We start from the raw sequence: 13,786 nt of genomic DNA on the forward strand, positions 1-13,786 counted from the left end.
GTTTATGAAAGGCAGGTCCTGCTTGGCAAACCCAATCTCTTTCTGTGACAAGGTGATCTGCTTAACGGATGAGGGAAAGGCTGTGGATGTTGTCTACCCAGACTTTTGTAAGGCCTTTGACACAGTTTCCCATGGCATTCTTCTGGAGAAACTGGCTGCTCATGGCTTGGACAGGCATACCATTCACTGGGTAAAAAAGTGGCTGTGTGGCCAGGCCCAAAGGCTTGTGGGACAGCCAGTCACAAGTGGTGTTTCCCAGGGCTCAGTGTTGGGGCCAGTTCTGTTCAATATCTTTATCAACGATCTGGGTGAGGGGATCCAGTGCACCCTCAGCAAGTTTGCAGATGACACCGAGTTGCCTGCTGGAGGGCAGGAAGGCTCTGCAGGGGGCTCTGGGTGGGCTGGACCGATGGGCTGATGCCAACTGTTTGAGGTGTAACAAGGCTCAGTACCGGGTCCTGCGCTGTGATCACAGCAACCCCACACAGTGCTACAGGCTGGGGCAGAGCGGCTGGAAAGCTGCCTGGGGGAAAGGACCTGGGGGTGCTGGTCAACAGCCACTGAACAGGAGCCAGCAGTGTGCCCAGGTGGCCAAGGCAGCCAACAGCGTCCTGGCTTGTGCTTGAAACAGTGTGGCCAGCAGGACCAGGGCAGTGCTCAGCGCCCTGTGCTTGGCAGTGGTGAGGCTGCACCTCGAATCCTGTGTTTGGTTTTGGGCCCCTCACTGCAAGAAATACAGAGGTGCCGGAGCGGGTCCAGAGAAGAGCAAGGAAGCTGGTGAAGGGTCTAGAAAAGAAGTCTTATGAAGAGCAGCTGAGGGAACTGGAGTTGTGTAGCCTGGAGAACAGGAGGCTGAGGGGGGACCTTGTTGCTCTCTACAACTACCTGAAAGGAGGTTGCAAGCAGGTGCGGGGCGGTCTCTTCTCCCAAGTGACAGGACAAGATGAAACAGCTTCAAGTTGCACCAGGGGAGGTTGGTTCAGATTGGATATTAGGAAAAATTTCTTCACTGAAAGGGTGGTCAGGCATTGGAACAGGCTGCCCAGGGAGGTGGTTGCGTCACCATCCCTGGAGATATTTAAAAGATTTATAGGTGTGGTGCTTGGGGACAGTTTAGTGGTGCACTTGGCAGTGCTAGGTTAACGGTTGGACTTGGTGATGTTAAAGGCCTTTTCCAACCTAAACAATTATATGGTTCTCCAAAGGCCTTGTCCAGGCTGGAGAGATAATATCCTCCTACCCACAAAGAACTGCTACCTCTGACCGCCCTTGTACCCTAGCCTAGAAGACAAGTTTAAGACAAAGAAAAGAATCAGTAAACTGAAAGTGTAAAACCTTTTCAATAGAACTACAATAAAGATTATATCACAGTTCAAGAGACTGATGCAGTGTTGTAGCAGAGGGAAAAAATAAACAGAGACCCTACTGGAGGCAAGGAGGATTCAGAGACAGGACTTACTGTCCAAAAAGTATTGAAGAGTGGAAACAGTGAGGAAGGAACCGGCAACATGAGAGAGAACTAGGGAGAAAAAAGAAATTAAGAAATAATTTAAACTGAATAACCAGGAAAATTATCTTGTAGCAGAAGGAATTGAGCTGTGGAACTGTCACCCCAGAAGTGAACAGGGATGGAAGAAAGCTGTGCAAGCAAAGCAAATCAAAGAGAAGAAAAATAATTGAAAAAACCAAGAAGTTTTTCCCACCTCTGACTGCTGTGATTCCCCAATCTGGAATAGCTGGTAAACTTAGAAGAGGTGTAGCTACTATCGCAAAATATCTGTAGAAAATGGCACATCAGCACTTCCCTTCAAACCAGTAGCATGTTACTGATAGGAACGGTTTTCCATGCTCAGGAAAGATTATAGCCTTCCTCTTTAAGGGACATTGAAGCATGGGAGTATTTTTTCTTCCCTAATGATAGGAGAAGGAAATGAAGGAGGTCAGAGTCCTGTAGACCTCTCTGTACTCCCTGTGGTCTAGTTTAGGAGATTTAAAAGGATTCAGATTAACTGGGGTGGCTTTGTCGATTACACACAGAGAGGAAAATGACCCCATGTGGTAAGTGTTTCCAGGACAGCTGCTCCGTTGGTGAAACACTGCTGCATTCCAGAAATAAACTCCTACAGTCAAATTAGCAGCTCAAGTCCTCTCTCTGCAGAAATGTGCCTTTACTAAAGTTGCAGCAGTTCCCAAATGAATGGGAAACCAGCAGCATAAATTCCAGCTTGGCTCCAATTTTAAATAGAAAATGGTACAAAAAAGATGTTTGTACAATATCAAATCAGTCTTCATAGTCACATAATTGCCCCACATTACTGATGGGCTCAAAACAAAAAAGGAAAATTGGGAATATTTCAGGCTGGGTTGGAGAACTAAAACTAGCATGGTTCCCCAACACTCCAGATCTGTCACGAGTTTTTCAGGCCCGAGTGCATATCAGTGCTTCAGTGTAAGAGATTTTGGTTTTGATTCCCATGTGGGTCAGTATCTACCAATGCAAAGTACTGAAGAAACATGCAAAAGATTACAATCTACATTTGAAGCAAGATAGGAGGCACTGTTGCCCCTTGCCCAGCCTCTTCTAGCTCCCAGAAGGTAAAGCAGAGCTGTCTTCTCACTACAGAAGTGAATTCTGGGCCATGAAAGTAAATTTGCTCAGAAGCCCCAAGGCACTCATGTTTTACTGAAGACATACATTAAGCAGCAAAACTACATGAGACAGCTTCCAAGTTTACACAGGTGTACAACTACAAGTTTACAGATGGCTGTATTGGGGAAGGCCCCTAAATCGGGAGGGGAGGGGGGGGCAGTGAGGCAAGGGTGGGTAAAACACCAAGCTATACTTTTCAACAGATAACAGGGCACTTTTTCTAGGCTCACAGGGTAGGTATTGTACAAGAAGTAGGCTGCTCCACATAAGAACTGAGTGCACAAGTGTTTGTGATCCTTCCTCTCACACTGGACTCTCATCTTAAAAGCAAAATACCTTGTTCTTGTCCAAATGCTTCCTCTGTCAGGTGAGACCTGGGAAGGTGTTCCCAGATGCTCCACTGCAGAAGCAAGGTCCTGCAGGCACATCACTCCCCTTCACCCACAGATGGGAAAGATGAAGCCAGAAGTTAAAGGAACAAGTACCAGCATGGCAAAGTCCCTGCTGGATGTTTAGTGTAGTGCCCATTTATTTCAAGAAACTTTCACCAACTGGTGATACAGCAATGCAGCTCCTCTGACTGAACACACTGCCAAACCAAAACCCATCAAGTGACTAAACCTTCTGCAGACTATGCATTGCAGATTAGAGGTTGTTACACATTGAAACAAACTCACAGCTGCTGCATAATGTGGTCTTAAACATAAATATCTGAAAGCATCCTCTAACCTATTGACTCTTTCTCTTTGGGCCTGCTCCTGCCTTGCAAATTCCACTGCAAGAGCCACCCAGTCAGTGGGAAGGAACACACTACCAATCAGAAAGGATAAATTCAGGAAGCATCATTTCTGCTTAGCTCAGCCTTGCTCCCTGGTTGCTTTCTTGTCATCACTGCTACTTTCACAGTGACATAGCTTATCTATCCTAGGGATTTTCACAGCTTTAAAACACTGCCTTTAACAGTAGGAAAACATTCTGGGTAAGCACAATCAGGTACCTCAAAATACAGATATTGCATGTCTGTAACAGAGTATCGTGTAAACAAGTAATTCAGCTATCTGCAAAGAATGACAACACCGATTCCAGTTGCAAGAAAAGCTGTGAGGACAGCTATGCCAGGTCAAGGTACGAAGTCACCTAGTCCTATATTCTGTCTCTGATACCAACCACTAACACCTGCTCAGGGAAAGACTGTAAGAAGGAAGAATGTTTTCCCTGCTCTTCACCTTGCTGCACCTTTGTAGACCTCAAAATGTGAGGCTGTGGCTTAGGCTTTCCCCTCTAGACCATAACACATACTGGCCACTGATGAATTCACGTTCCATATATTCCTTCGTATCTTTTTGAATCCACCCATAACATCACCGCTGAATGATGGAGAGGCCAACAAATCCCACAGTTTAATTTTGTGTTATGTGAAAAAATACTTCCTTCGGTTTATTTAAAGCATTTTTTTTAAAAGAGAAAAGGATGACTACAGCATTGAAAAAAGGGGGGAAACAAACATGCAGCAGAGCTCTCTTCTTAACTAAGAAAATGGAGGTGCTAATTTTTTTAAGAATTAGGCAGTTATTAAACAGGAAAATAAAGGCCTATGCTCTTTTTTCCTTATCTTTTAGTTGAGTGCAAAGCAAGTAAAGCCACCTGTACTTCAAACATGCCACACCTGTAGCAATACATTACCACAAATTCCTATCTCTGTTACCCTCATCTTTCTTCTAACCACAGACTTCATGACTGACTCTACCCCCTTGAGATTCAAGTCTCTCGCCTTGAATCAGATTGGAAGCTCTTTCAGACAGAAGCTGTCTCATGGCTAAATGCAGCAGCCCCAGCAGTAGGGAACATGTCAAGATACAAACAATGAGGGTAAAATGGAAGCAACAGCCAAAGCTGCCAGTATAACTTGTAGCCATAGTCTGACAGCTGGTTAAAAAGAAGTGGAACAGTCATAGCATGAGATTTATTTAGTAGTACTAAGTAGTAGATAATAATTTTACGTTACATAATACACAATATTGCATACTATATTAAACTCAGTATTGTGAGCCTCTAATGTTCAATTACTGGTGAAGTCCCAAAATAAACATAATTATATTCTATATGATGCATCAGTGGTTATTCTTATCACCCTCTTTAAAAAAAGATAGTTGGCATTGCTTTTTAGTTGTTCCCTGAAACCTGTGGTCTAGACACTTTTCTTCTTTTAAAACAAAACTGCCTTTTTTCTCATCCTTTGCTTTCACATGGTGGAGATGTAAATTCAAACACCAAGTACAACGATAAAGTTGTTGGCAACTTCAAAGAGGATGAAGTACAGAAATGATATATAGGGTAATTAAATGGTTCTGAAGTTATTTGCGTATCTCTCTATATAAAGCTGGCCTGACTTAATAAAGAAGCATTTCACAATAGCTTTTTGGCCCTCCTGGCTTTCTACAAGTTTTTGCAATACCCTCCAAATGGTCTTGAACTTTCCTGGCCTTCTGACCTGGCTATGTGAAGCTGCAGAGACCTGCCTGAGATTCCTCAGGACACAACACCACATCCAGAAAGTGCAAAGCATGTACAAGTACAAAGCACAGAGAAAAGAGATAGAGAGCCTGAAGAGCAAGCTGCGCTTACTTCTATGTGTGAGAGTCCAAATCTTGTAGTTATCAGCAATGGTCCAGTTAACAGTGCAAGCCAAGCCCAGTTAATCAGCTGACTGTAGCTGGTGCCTCAGGGGGAACAGTGTGAGGGCTTTCCCAGCCCACTGTGCTACAAGGACAGCTCAGAGCCCAGAAACAGGCAGGAACGTACGCCCCACCAGCCCATGGTTGCCAAAGCACCCAACAGATCCTGTTGACCAGGCTGACATTCTGCATGCTGTGCTCTTTGGACATGTTTCATGCACCTGTAGGGGTGGTGTACCTGAGCAGATAAAAAGCATTGTTCCTCCAGTGGCCCTGGCAGCAGGTAGGTGTTTCTCCCTTTGCCGCCCTGAGGCCAGAAAGAAATGCCTGACCTCTTAGGGCAGGTGGGATGTTTCATCATCGACCCCCCCTCAGGCCACACAGGTGGCTAGAAGTTAGCATTAGGCTCACAATGATCAAAAGCACTCAACCACTCTGTTTCAACTTAGAAGACCAGCTGGGGGGGGTTGGGGGGGAGGTGACTGCCAATTGGCCAGAAAAGGGAAGGGAGGGAAAAGGGTGGGAGAGATGGTTACCCTGTGACATGATAGCCTGATACTTCATGGAATTCTACAGACCAAGACACTGCCAGCAAACACTCAGTATAGCAACTCACAAACTACCATTTGCAGCCAATCTCCATTAAAGACTATAAAATAACACTTGCTGAGCTACCTCTCTGCACACACACCTCTCCGTACAAGCAGACAGACAAGTGGTAAGCTAGATAGGTGTCTAGCGCAGGCTTTTCTGGAATGGGTTAGCAACAGAGCAGCTCTTCCTTTGCACTATCCAAGGTAAACAGAGGATGTTGCTGGTACAAAGTGCCTCAAAGTGGCAGGAACAGCATTATCACTTCAGTGCTGTTTCCTGAAGGATCAATAAGCCAAGACAATCAATTCTTCTGGCTAGTCCTTATTCCCCAGGAGAAGCTGTGGCTCTCATCCCCCATCATTTAACCCTTCACAAACACAGCAGCAGCCCCATTAATTCTGCCCTCCTTAAACACACATTCCATGAGCCCATATGCCAGAAGAGACTACAGAGCTGGAAGTAATGTAGCCAGGTGAACATGATGCGGCAGAGAGGTATGGCCCATTACTTCAGCACAGCAATAACATGTCTAGATACTGCCCTTTGAGCACATGGCATTGCCCTGAGCAAGGCATCCTTGCATCCGATTTCTTTGCACAGGATAGAGGGTCCCGAAGAAACCATAGCTCTGTATGCCCCACTACTTCTCTGTGCAGGGAGCCCAGAGCACCAGCTGATACTCACAGAAGGGGGCTGCATAGGCAGTAGATGGCATGGACAGTCATCAGAGGTCACAAGAGCAGAGCCTATTTAGGGACACAGAAAACTGAAGTTTAATCCTATATAGCAAAATGAGAGTAAGAGGGATGGGGAGAAAACTCAGGAAGAATGGCAGACTCATATGGTTATTTGCAATGTAAGTAAGGGAATGGGGGCTAGTGGAGGCAAAACACAGGACTGTACTCAGAGCTTGTATTAACACAAAGCATTTTGCTGTGCAGTTCTCCACAGATCCTGGAGAACAGACAAGGAGGAACCCCATTTAAGATGGGCAAAACACATCACATCAGTGAAGAGACTCACCTTAAACAGAACAGGGAGTCTGTCAGAGCTAGAATTAAAGAACAGTAAACCAAACAGCTTGCTATAAAGACTGGCCATGAATACATTAAAGCTGTACACAGAAGTTTCCACCTAAAAAGCAGTGGGGCTTGGGATAGACTCCTAGAATGACTTTTGGCCAAAGTGTTAGAAAGGATGCCGAGGCAATGAATCCCTTCTTAGCCCATGTTTGACTCACAGAATCCTTGCTGTTTGCCCCCATCAAAGACAGCATTAGCCAATAGTTATAACTTGAGTGCTCCCATACTCTCAGTGCTACAGACTGTAGATCTAAACAGTATGACCAAGAGAATCATGTTCACATGATCTCTTCACCAATCTACATGAATTCACATCACCACAGAGAAAGGTTGAAATCCCCTGTACTTGGCCATGGGGACATGATGCAACAGGGAAGAACTTCTAATTTAGAGGGAAGCAGTAGAAAGAGCTGTCAATGAGAGTAACTGCAATTTAAAAAAGCCCAGGAGACCTGTAGGAAATGAAAGGCCTGAGGATGGAGAACAAAGCAAACAAAAAGAAAGCTGTCTGGCAAGCCTGGTGGCAGACGTACCCTCTCTTGTCACCCAGAAAGTCATCCTCTAGGTCCTGTGAGCTTTAGAAGGATGTCAATGAAATGCCTATGTTTTAATATATGGCTACCGGTCATTTGCTCAGGCCTACTGCAAAGAGTTGATCATGGGAGGCTGAGGAAACAAGAACTTCTGGAGTGCATTTCCTGCTGATCCAGCAAACACAATTATGAAGAGAAAGAGAACCCATTCTGAGAGCAGCATGAAACTCTTGTGAGCAGGATCATTCACATCTCACATCGTTGAAGGAAAGGAAGAACAGCAGTGGCTCCTTAATGAATAAAAATAGCCACTTATGCTTCCCTCTCATACATGCTGGACATATGCTTTCCAGTATCCAAATAACAAGATTTAGTTGCATTTTTTACCCCATTAGAAAAGGTAATTTCCCCTAAAGACACAGCCCTTTTTCTGAAGACTTTCAAGAGTCCTGAGACTTTAAAACTGTCATTACTTTCAAGTCATCGTGTCAGCTAAACTGTGTGCTTTAAAAGTTTGAAGAGTTGCAGTATTTCCTTCCCCAAAATTCCTACACTACTATAAAATAATTTTTGAAGTACTTGTGGCATGCATGGAGGACAAGAACACAGCTTTCTGTGTAGCTTGTAAAGAAGTTGAAAATTGGTTTTCAGTTCCCCAGCTCTTCATAAACTGTATATACACCAGGCAAAGCTGCACTGAAATGCAGCCACCTTGGGGGTAACCGGCAGCAGGTCATTCATAGGATTTAGCATAGCACCGAAAAGGACAAAAAGGAGAAGGAAGAGTATTCTGCCTGAAAGGTCAGCAGGGGAAATTTGAGTATAAACTGCTAGGCCATGGTCACAGCAGAATAGTGCAAGAGAGGAAAAGGCGGAGGCAAACAGAAGGGGAATGGGCATGGGAAGGGGAGGAAGGCAGGAAGAAAAAAGTGTTATACAGTGTTCAGCTCAGCTACAGAAAGCTCATGTCTCAAAGTGATCTGCTGTGGGTGCCAGTTAGTAGAAGGAAAGAACACAATTATTATGTATTTCAAATGCATTTAATAACGTACACTCTAGCTGATGGTGTTCTCCTCAGCAGGTCCAGGCACAGAGCACAAAGAGAAAGGGGCCTCAGGCATTCACATCAGGTCCCAGTTTTAAATAATTTTTAAACTAGGGCAAGGTGCCAATTCTTACTTCAAGGTGCTGCACCCAGATAGACATGTCAGCAAAACCAAGGTCAGTGTATACAGGATGACCATCGATACACATGGCTCCAGACTAAACAGGAACTTACTTTTTTTAGCCAAAGTTTACCACTTTTGAGTAATAAATCTGGAGCTTCATCTCAACAAGAGTCACCAAGACCAAAATCAGTTCCAGTGCACAGGACAATGCCATTGAATATTATACTAGCCTTCTACCTGCTTGTCTTACCAAAATCAGAAAACCTTTTTGGTGACTTGTACCAAATGTATTTAAAAAAACAACAAACAAACAAAAAAACCCACAAAAAAAACCCCAAAAAATCCCCACCAAACCAAAAAACCCAAGTTGTGTAACTCTTATTGCCAGCACAAAACCCACTTGTTTTCATGCTGTGCACCTGTGTCAGTGATTTGCAGTTTTTGCCATGGGGATTTATATAATAAGATTGTTCTCTTGTAGATCTTGGAGTAATTTTGATGGTATCATTTTAAAGGCAGGGAAACTGAGGAACGTGGAGATACAACTTGGCCGTGTGTCATAAGACAGCAGGTTTCTACCCCAGTTCCTTTTCAGGACCTTTTTACAGAAAAGACACAGGATCATGGCACAGTCTTGATTTTCTGCGGTTCACCTGCCACAAATTTTCCAAGTCCAAGCTCAGGACAAAAAAGCCTACTGCTGGCTAGTTCACAACACACCAGGCCTTAGCAGCACAGAGGTCCTCTGCTTGCTGCAGGCAGGCCAGCCTGCTCTTTTTCAGCAGCAGCAGAGTCTACCCAAGCATGTATTATGAACTCATCACAAAAGCAATCAGACATTAATTTGGTCAATCATTCCTGTGACAGCAAATCCAGTTCTCCAGCTAGACTATTTGACACAAGACTCCAGCTAAACTGAAGGACAGAAAAAATGCTTCAAGATATACCAGTCTACAGAACAGAAACAGAACAATTTAGATATTGACCTACCCACACTTCTTTATCTTTCCTTTTTTTTTTTTCTTTTTTTAAAAGAAAAGGTTACCCAAGAGTTAAGTAGAGCCAAAAATATAAAGCATTTAAAAATTTAAATCGGGACTTCCAGGCATTAATAACAAAAAGGCAGCCCACCCTCCTCATTCAGAGGAGTATTTATTTGAAGTTTCTATTAGGCTGCTGCATGCAACTGCGTGTATCCTGCTTCACTAAAGAAGAGGCTTTTTGAAGCATCACTTGACTTTGTTTTAAATATCTCGCTACAGTTTCCATTTTAGCTCTGTGAGATGATTATTTTCTCTCACCAAACTGAAGTTATACAGCAGTTGAAAATGCTGATGGCTTAACTGGTTTCCTTCCCCCCCACCCCCCTCCACAGCAGCCCTGCGGGGTTTTAACTCTTTCTGCAGCACTGAAATGCTGCTTTTGGAGTTCAATGTTTAACTCGCGCTGGGAGACTCATAAATATTCGGAGTCACTCTCTCCCTCTCTGTTTGATTAGGAAATGAGCCTTTAACTCAATGTAATCCCCAAGCCATTAACAAAAAAGCCCTCAACAGCTCCACTATTAGAATTTCACTCCTAACCCACAGAGGATTGAATTAGATTAACATAACTACCCGCAATCTGAGTTTATTTTCTGTGCCAGATAGAAATGTGTCTTCAGGAAAGGAAAAGAAGAGAATGGGAGAGCAAGCATAGCATTATGAAATGTAAAAATAGAGAGATGAGAAATAGATGGACAGATGTACAGGTGAAGCGATAAAAGAGGTAAGAGAGAGCGAGAGAGAGATAGCTACACAATCTTTAATAACTGGCTGCTGGCTTTGGGAGGTTTATTCAGAAGGCCCCTAAAACCACAGAATTGTTTCAAGAAGAGTATTTTTTTCCTGCTGGTGTTTACTCCATATTCTCAGGGATTTACAGCAAGACACCTGAGCATGCTGTACTCCAGACACCTGTGCAGCGGATTTGGCACAGGTTTTATTTATAATTCCCAAGAGATGTCATACTCAGCAATGAAAGGAGGGGCATGAAGGAGAGAATCTGCATGTCAATCATTACTTTGCAGGCAAAGAAACAAATAAACTAGGATGAAACAAAATATGTTCTTTGGTTTTTTAAGGAATGAAAAAAAATCATGCAATAACCCTGTGAAAAACTACACTGTGTAGAATAAGTCAGTTTGAAGGTTGATAGGTGCTTAGTCCACAAAACATGACACATTAGTGAAGCAGAAACTAAATAACAAAGACTTCCTTCCACATAATGCATCAAAGTCTTCCCTCTAACCACAGATAACTCCCTCTCTCCCTCCCTCCAAATAAAAGTAGTCCCATAAACCATTGATTGGTATGCTACAGGACAGTAGTAGTTTGCTTATTTTTTTCCAAATGCAGTAATAAAAAGATATGGCAGGTTTAACAGGGGAAAAGACCCACATGCGGTTGAAAGAGGAAGATGAAGTCCAGCAATGTGGACACAACTATTGCATAGTCCAAGAAAATTCTTAAGGGTAAATATTTTCTATCTGTATACTTGAAGGACTTTCGAAATTCTTGGATTCTGCAAAAAAATGTATAGTAAAAAGCTTTTGTAGTAATTCTAGAGCATAGTCATGCTGATATTTCTGTTTGTGTAGGGAAGAAAAAGATTTTTATTTTTATTTTTCAGGTGATAAGATGTCTCTCAGTTTTCAATTTTTAGGGGGACCTCAGACCAGCTATATTCTTTGTTAGTTACAGAGTCAGCAATTTTATTTCTTTAATGCCTTTCAGAAAAATCTGCTCTCCCTTTATTACACAATAACGCTGCATTGTCACAGAGAGGCAATAAATGTAATATCATGGCAAAACAAACAGAAAAGGGACTTTAAATAATTCAAATACATTCATTTTTTAGTAAAGCAAGAAGTCTTAATAATCAAGATGAAGCCTCCTGTGATGAGAATGGTCAGGCTGACAGTTTTGTTTTATATGGGGGGAGGGGAGCTTTATGGCAAGAGGTGTATTGCAATGATCATTTTGGGCAGTATTTCTGTATGTAAATTCACCAGGTTTATCCATATTGCCCTAAAAGCCTTCCTTATATCTAGAATTCTAGGTGAAAGATCAAGTATTTATATCAATGGTTAAAAACTTAGAATTAATTTGTAGTCAGTATTTTTTGTTGCTATAACTTAAGTTAAAAACTTTGAGTATTGTAAAATGTACATAAAAGAAATGAAAAATAAATAAATAACAAGCCTATTTGCCACTTTTCTACAGTCAGCCCAAGCAATTCAGCTATCATGTATTTCTTAGGACTTGATATTTTAACTGTGAGACTGCTCTAATTTTATTATACTATTTTTATTAGACACTTGTTCCCCCAAATTATTTTATGTTTAGCTTCATTTTATTTGTTGTTGCTTTCGAAAGTAGTAAATTGTAGGGGAAAAAAGTTTTTCGAACATATATTTCATGAGACAATTAAACTTAAAAACTTAACATACTAAAATAAAAAACTGTAATGTTGGCATTTTTGGGATAGACACTATACATACAAGAAATAAAGGAATTTTTTCTATACTGAAAAATAAATATTAAAACAAAATTATGTAAAAGAGAGAACTCAAACCTCTGAGGTAAAAATATGGAACAAGAAAAACCTCTTTTTATTTTGACAGAAAATGTTATGCTAAAATCTATTAATAAAACCAATTTCTGACTAATTATTATCTTCCCTCTCTTCATATTCCTGTTAACAAAAATACTCCAAAAAATATAACATTCTTCAAACATTTTGCATTTTGGCTGCTTTAAAGTAAACAGCTCATTGGTGATGAGAGAGTAAGTTCCTCCTTTGATTGCCACTGCACCGACTTTGCAAAGACTTGCACCCCTCTTTTGCCACTGAAGAGTCTTCAGTTACTTTGGGACATTTAAGATTAAAGAAACATCAACTGCTTAACAGTAAATGCATTCAGTAAAAGAAAAATTTCATTTCACCTTCCTGCTAAGAGAAGATTTGATAGGAAGCTAGGAAGGAGGTGCTGGGGTTTTTTGATAGAGGAAAGGGTGTCGTTTGGTTCTTTTAAGACAGGACTGCTGAAGTTTCCAGGTTTGCTTTTACCAGCATGGGATAAATAGCACCTGTCCTTGGTAAGCCCTTAAGCAGAGTTACGTTATACATTGACCTTTTTGGAATGCCAGCAAACCTGACCGTTTCTATTCCCAAAACAAAACTGTTCCACTCAAACTTTCATTTGATTATTTCCATAGGAAAAAGCCACTCTCAAATAGCAAAACTGCCTGATTTCTACAAAGTTCTGAACCAACTCCTCTCCTTGTGGGTCACACTGACCTTCCTTTGACAGTGTGAAAATAAAAAAAAATAAATTATTACCTTTAACCATATCGAGATGCTGCCATAATTTTTAGCCCATATAAAAGGATTGGTGCAGAACAACATTTGGATAAAAAAAACCAAAAACCCAATGACAAAAACCAACCCTATAAATGCAATAAAACGTAGAAGTTTGCTACTTACATGCTGCAGGCTGGGAGATGAAGCTTGAGGCTGGAGTAGAATTTCCCTTGCCCTCAGGTGTTTCTAATTGCTGATTAAATATCTTTTGGTTCCGCCTGCACCAGCCGACAGTCCCCTCTGCGTCTCTGCCTCTCTTTGTGACTAGGACACAGTACTCCGAGTCCCAACCTATAAATAGATCCCAGCTCTGTGATTGATATAACAGGCAGCTGACAAAAAAAAAAAAAAAAAAAAAAAAAAAGAGAGAGAGAGAAAAGAAAAAAAAAAAAGAAAGGAAAAAAAAAAAAAGAGAGAGAAAAGAAATAACCAGGTCTTAAGCAAAGCAGCAAAAGCTGGGCTTTTAACTCTGCACTGAGCCCAGGGAGGAGTCCCCCACAGTCACCCGTGGGCATCAGAAAAAGAAAGTGCAAGGCAATTACTTTCCCAGCAGCATTACAGCAACTTGAGGCACGTAAAGCGAATGAACAAAATTCAATGCACAAAGAAGGAGAGAGAAAGCATAACTGGCAGACTGCTTCCAACTCTTCTGCAATTTAACAAAAATAAATGCCATTTT

At 41.9% G+C, this 13,786-nt stretch overlaps 1 protein-coding gene across 1 annotated transcript in view; it reads right to left on the reverse strand.

Annotated features, from left to right (window-relative positions):
• ESRRB (estrogen related receptor beta) overlaps positions 1-13,383 on the reverse strand; it is a 135,617-nt gene extending 122,234 nt beyond the window's left edge. The window contains exon 1 of the mRNA XM_056347129.1: positions 13,231-13,383. Within this exon, the coding sequence (XP_056203104.1) occupies positions 13,231-13,232 (2 nt within the window). The 5' untranslated portion in view covers positions 13,233-13,383. The remainder of the gene's footprint in view (positions 1-13,230) is intronic.
• Between the last annotated feature and the right edge of the window lie 403 nt (positions 13,384-13,786).

The sequence above is a fragment of the Falco biarmicus genome, chromosome 7, assembly GCF_023638135.1.
Source record: "Falco biarmicus isolate bFalBia1 chromosome 7, bFalBia1.pri, whole genome shotgun sequence".
NCBI classification, from domain to species: domain Eukaryota; kingdom Metazoa; phylum Chordata; class Aves; order Falconiformes; family Falconidae; genus Falco; species Falco biarmicus.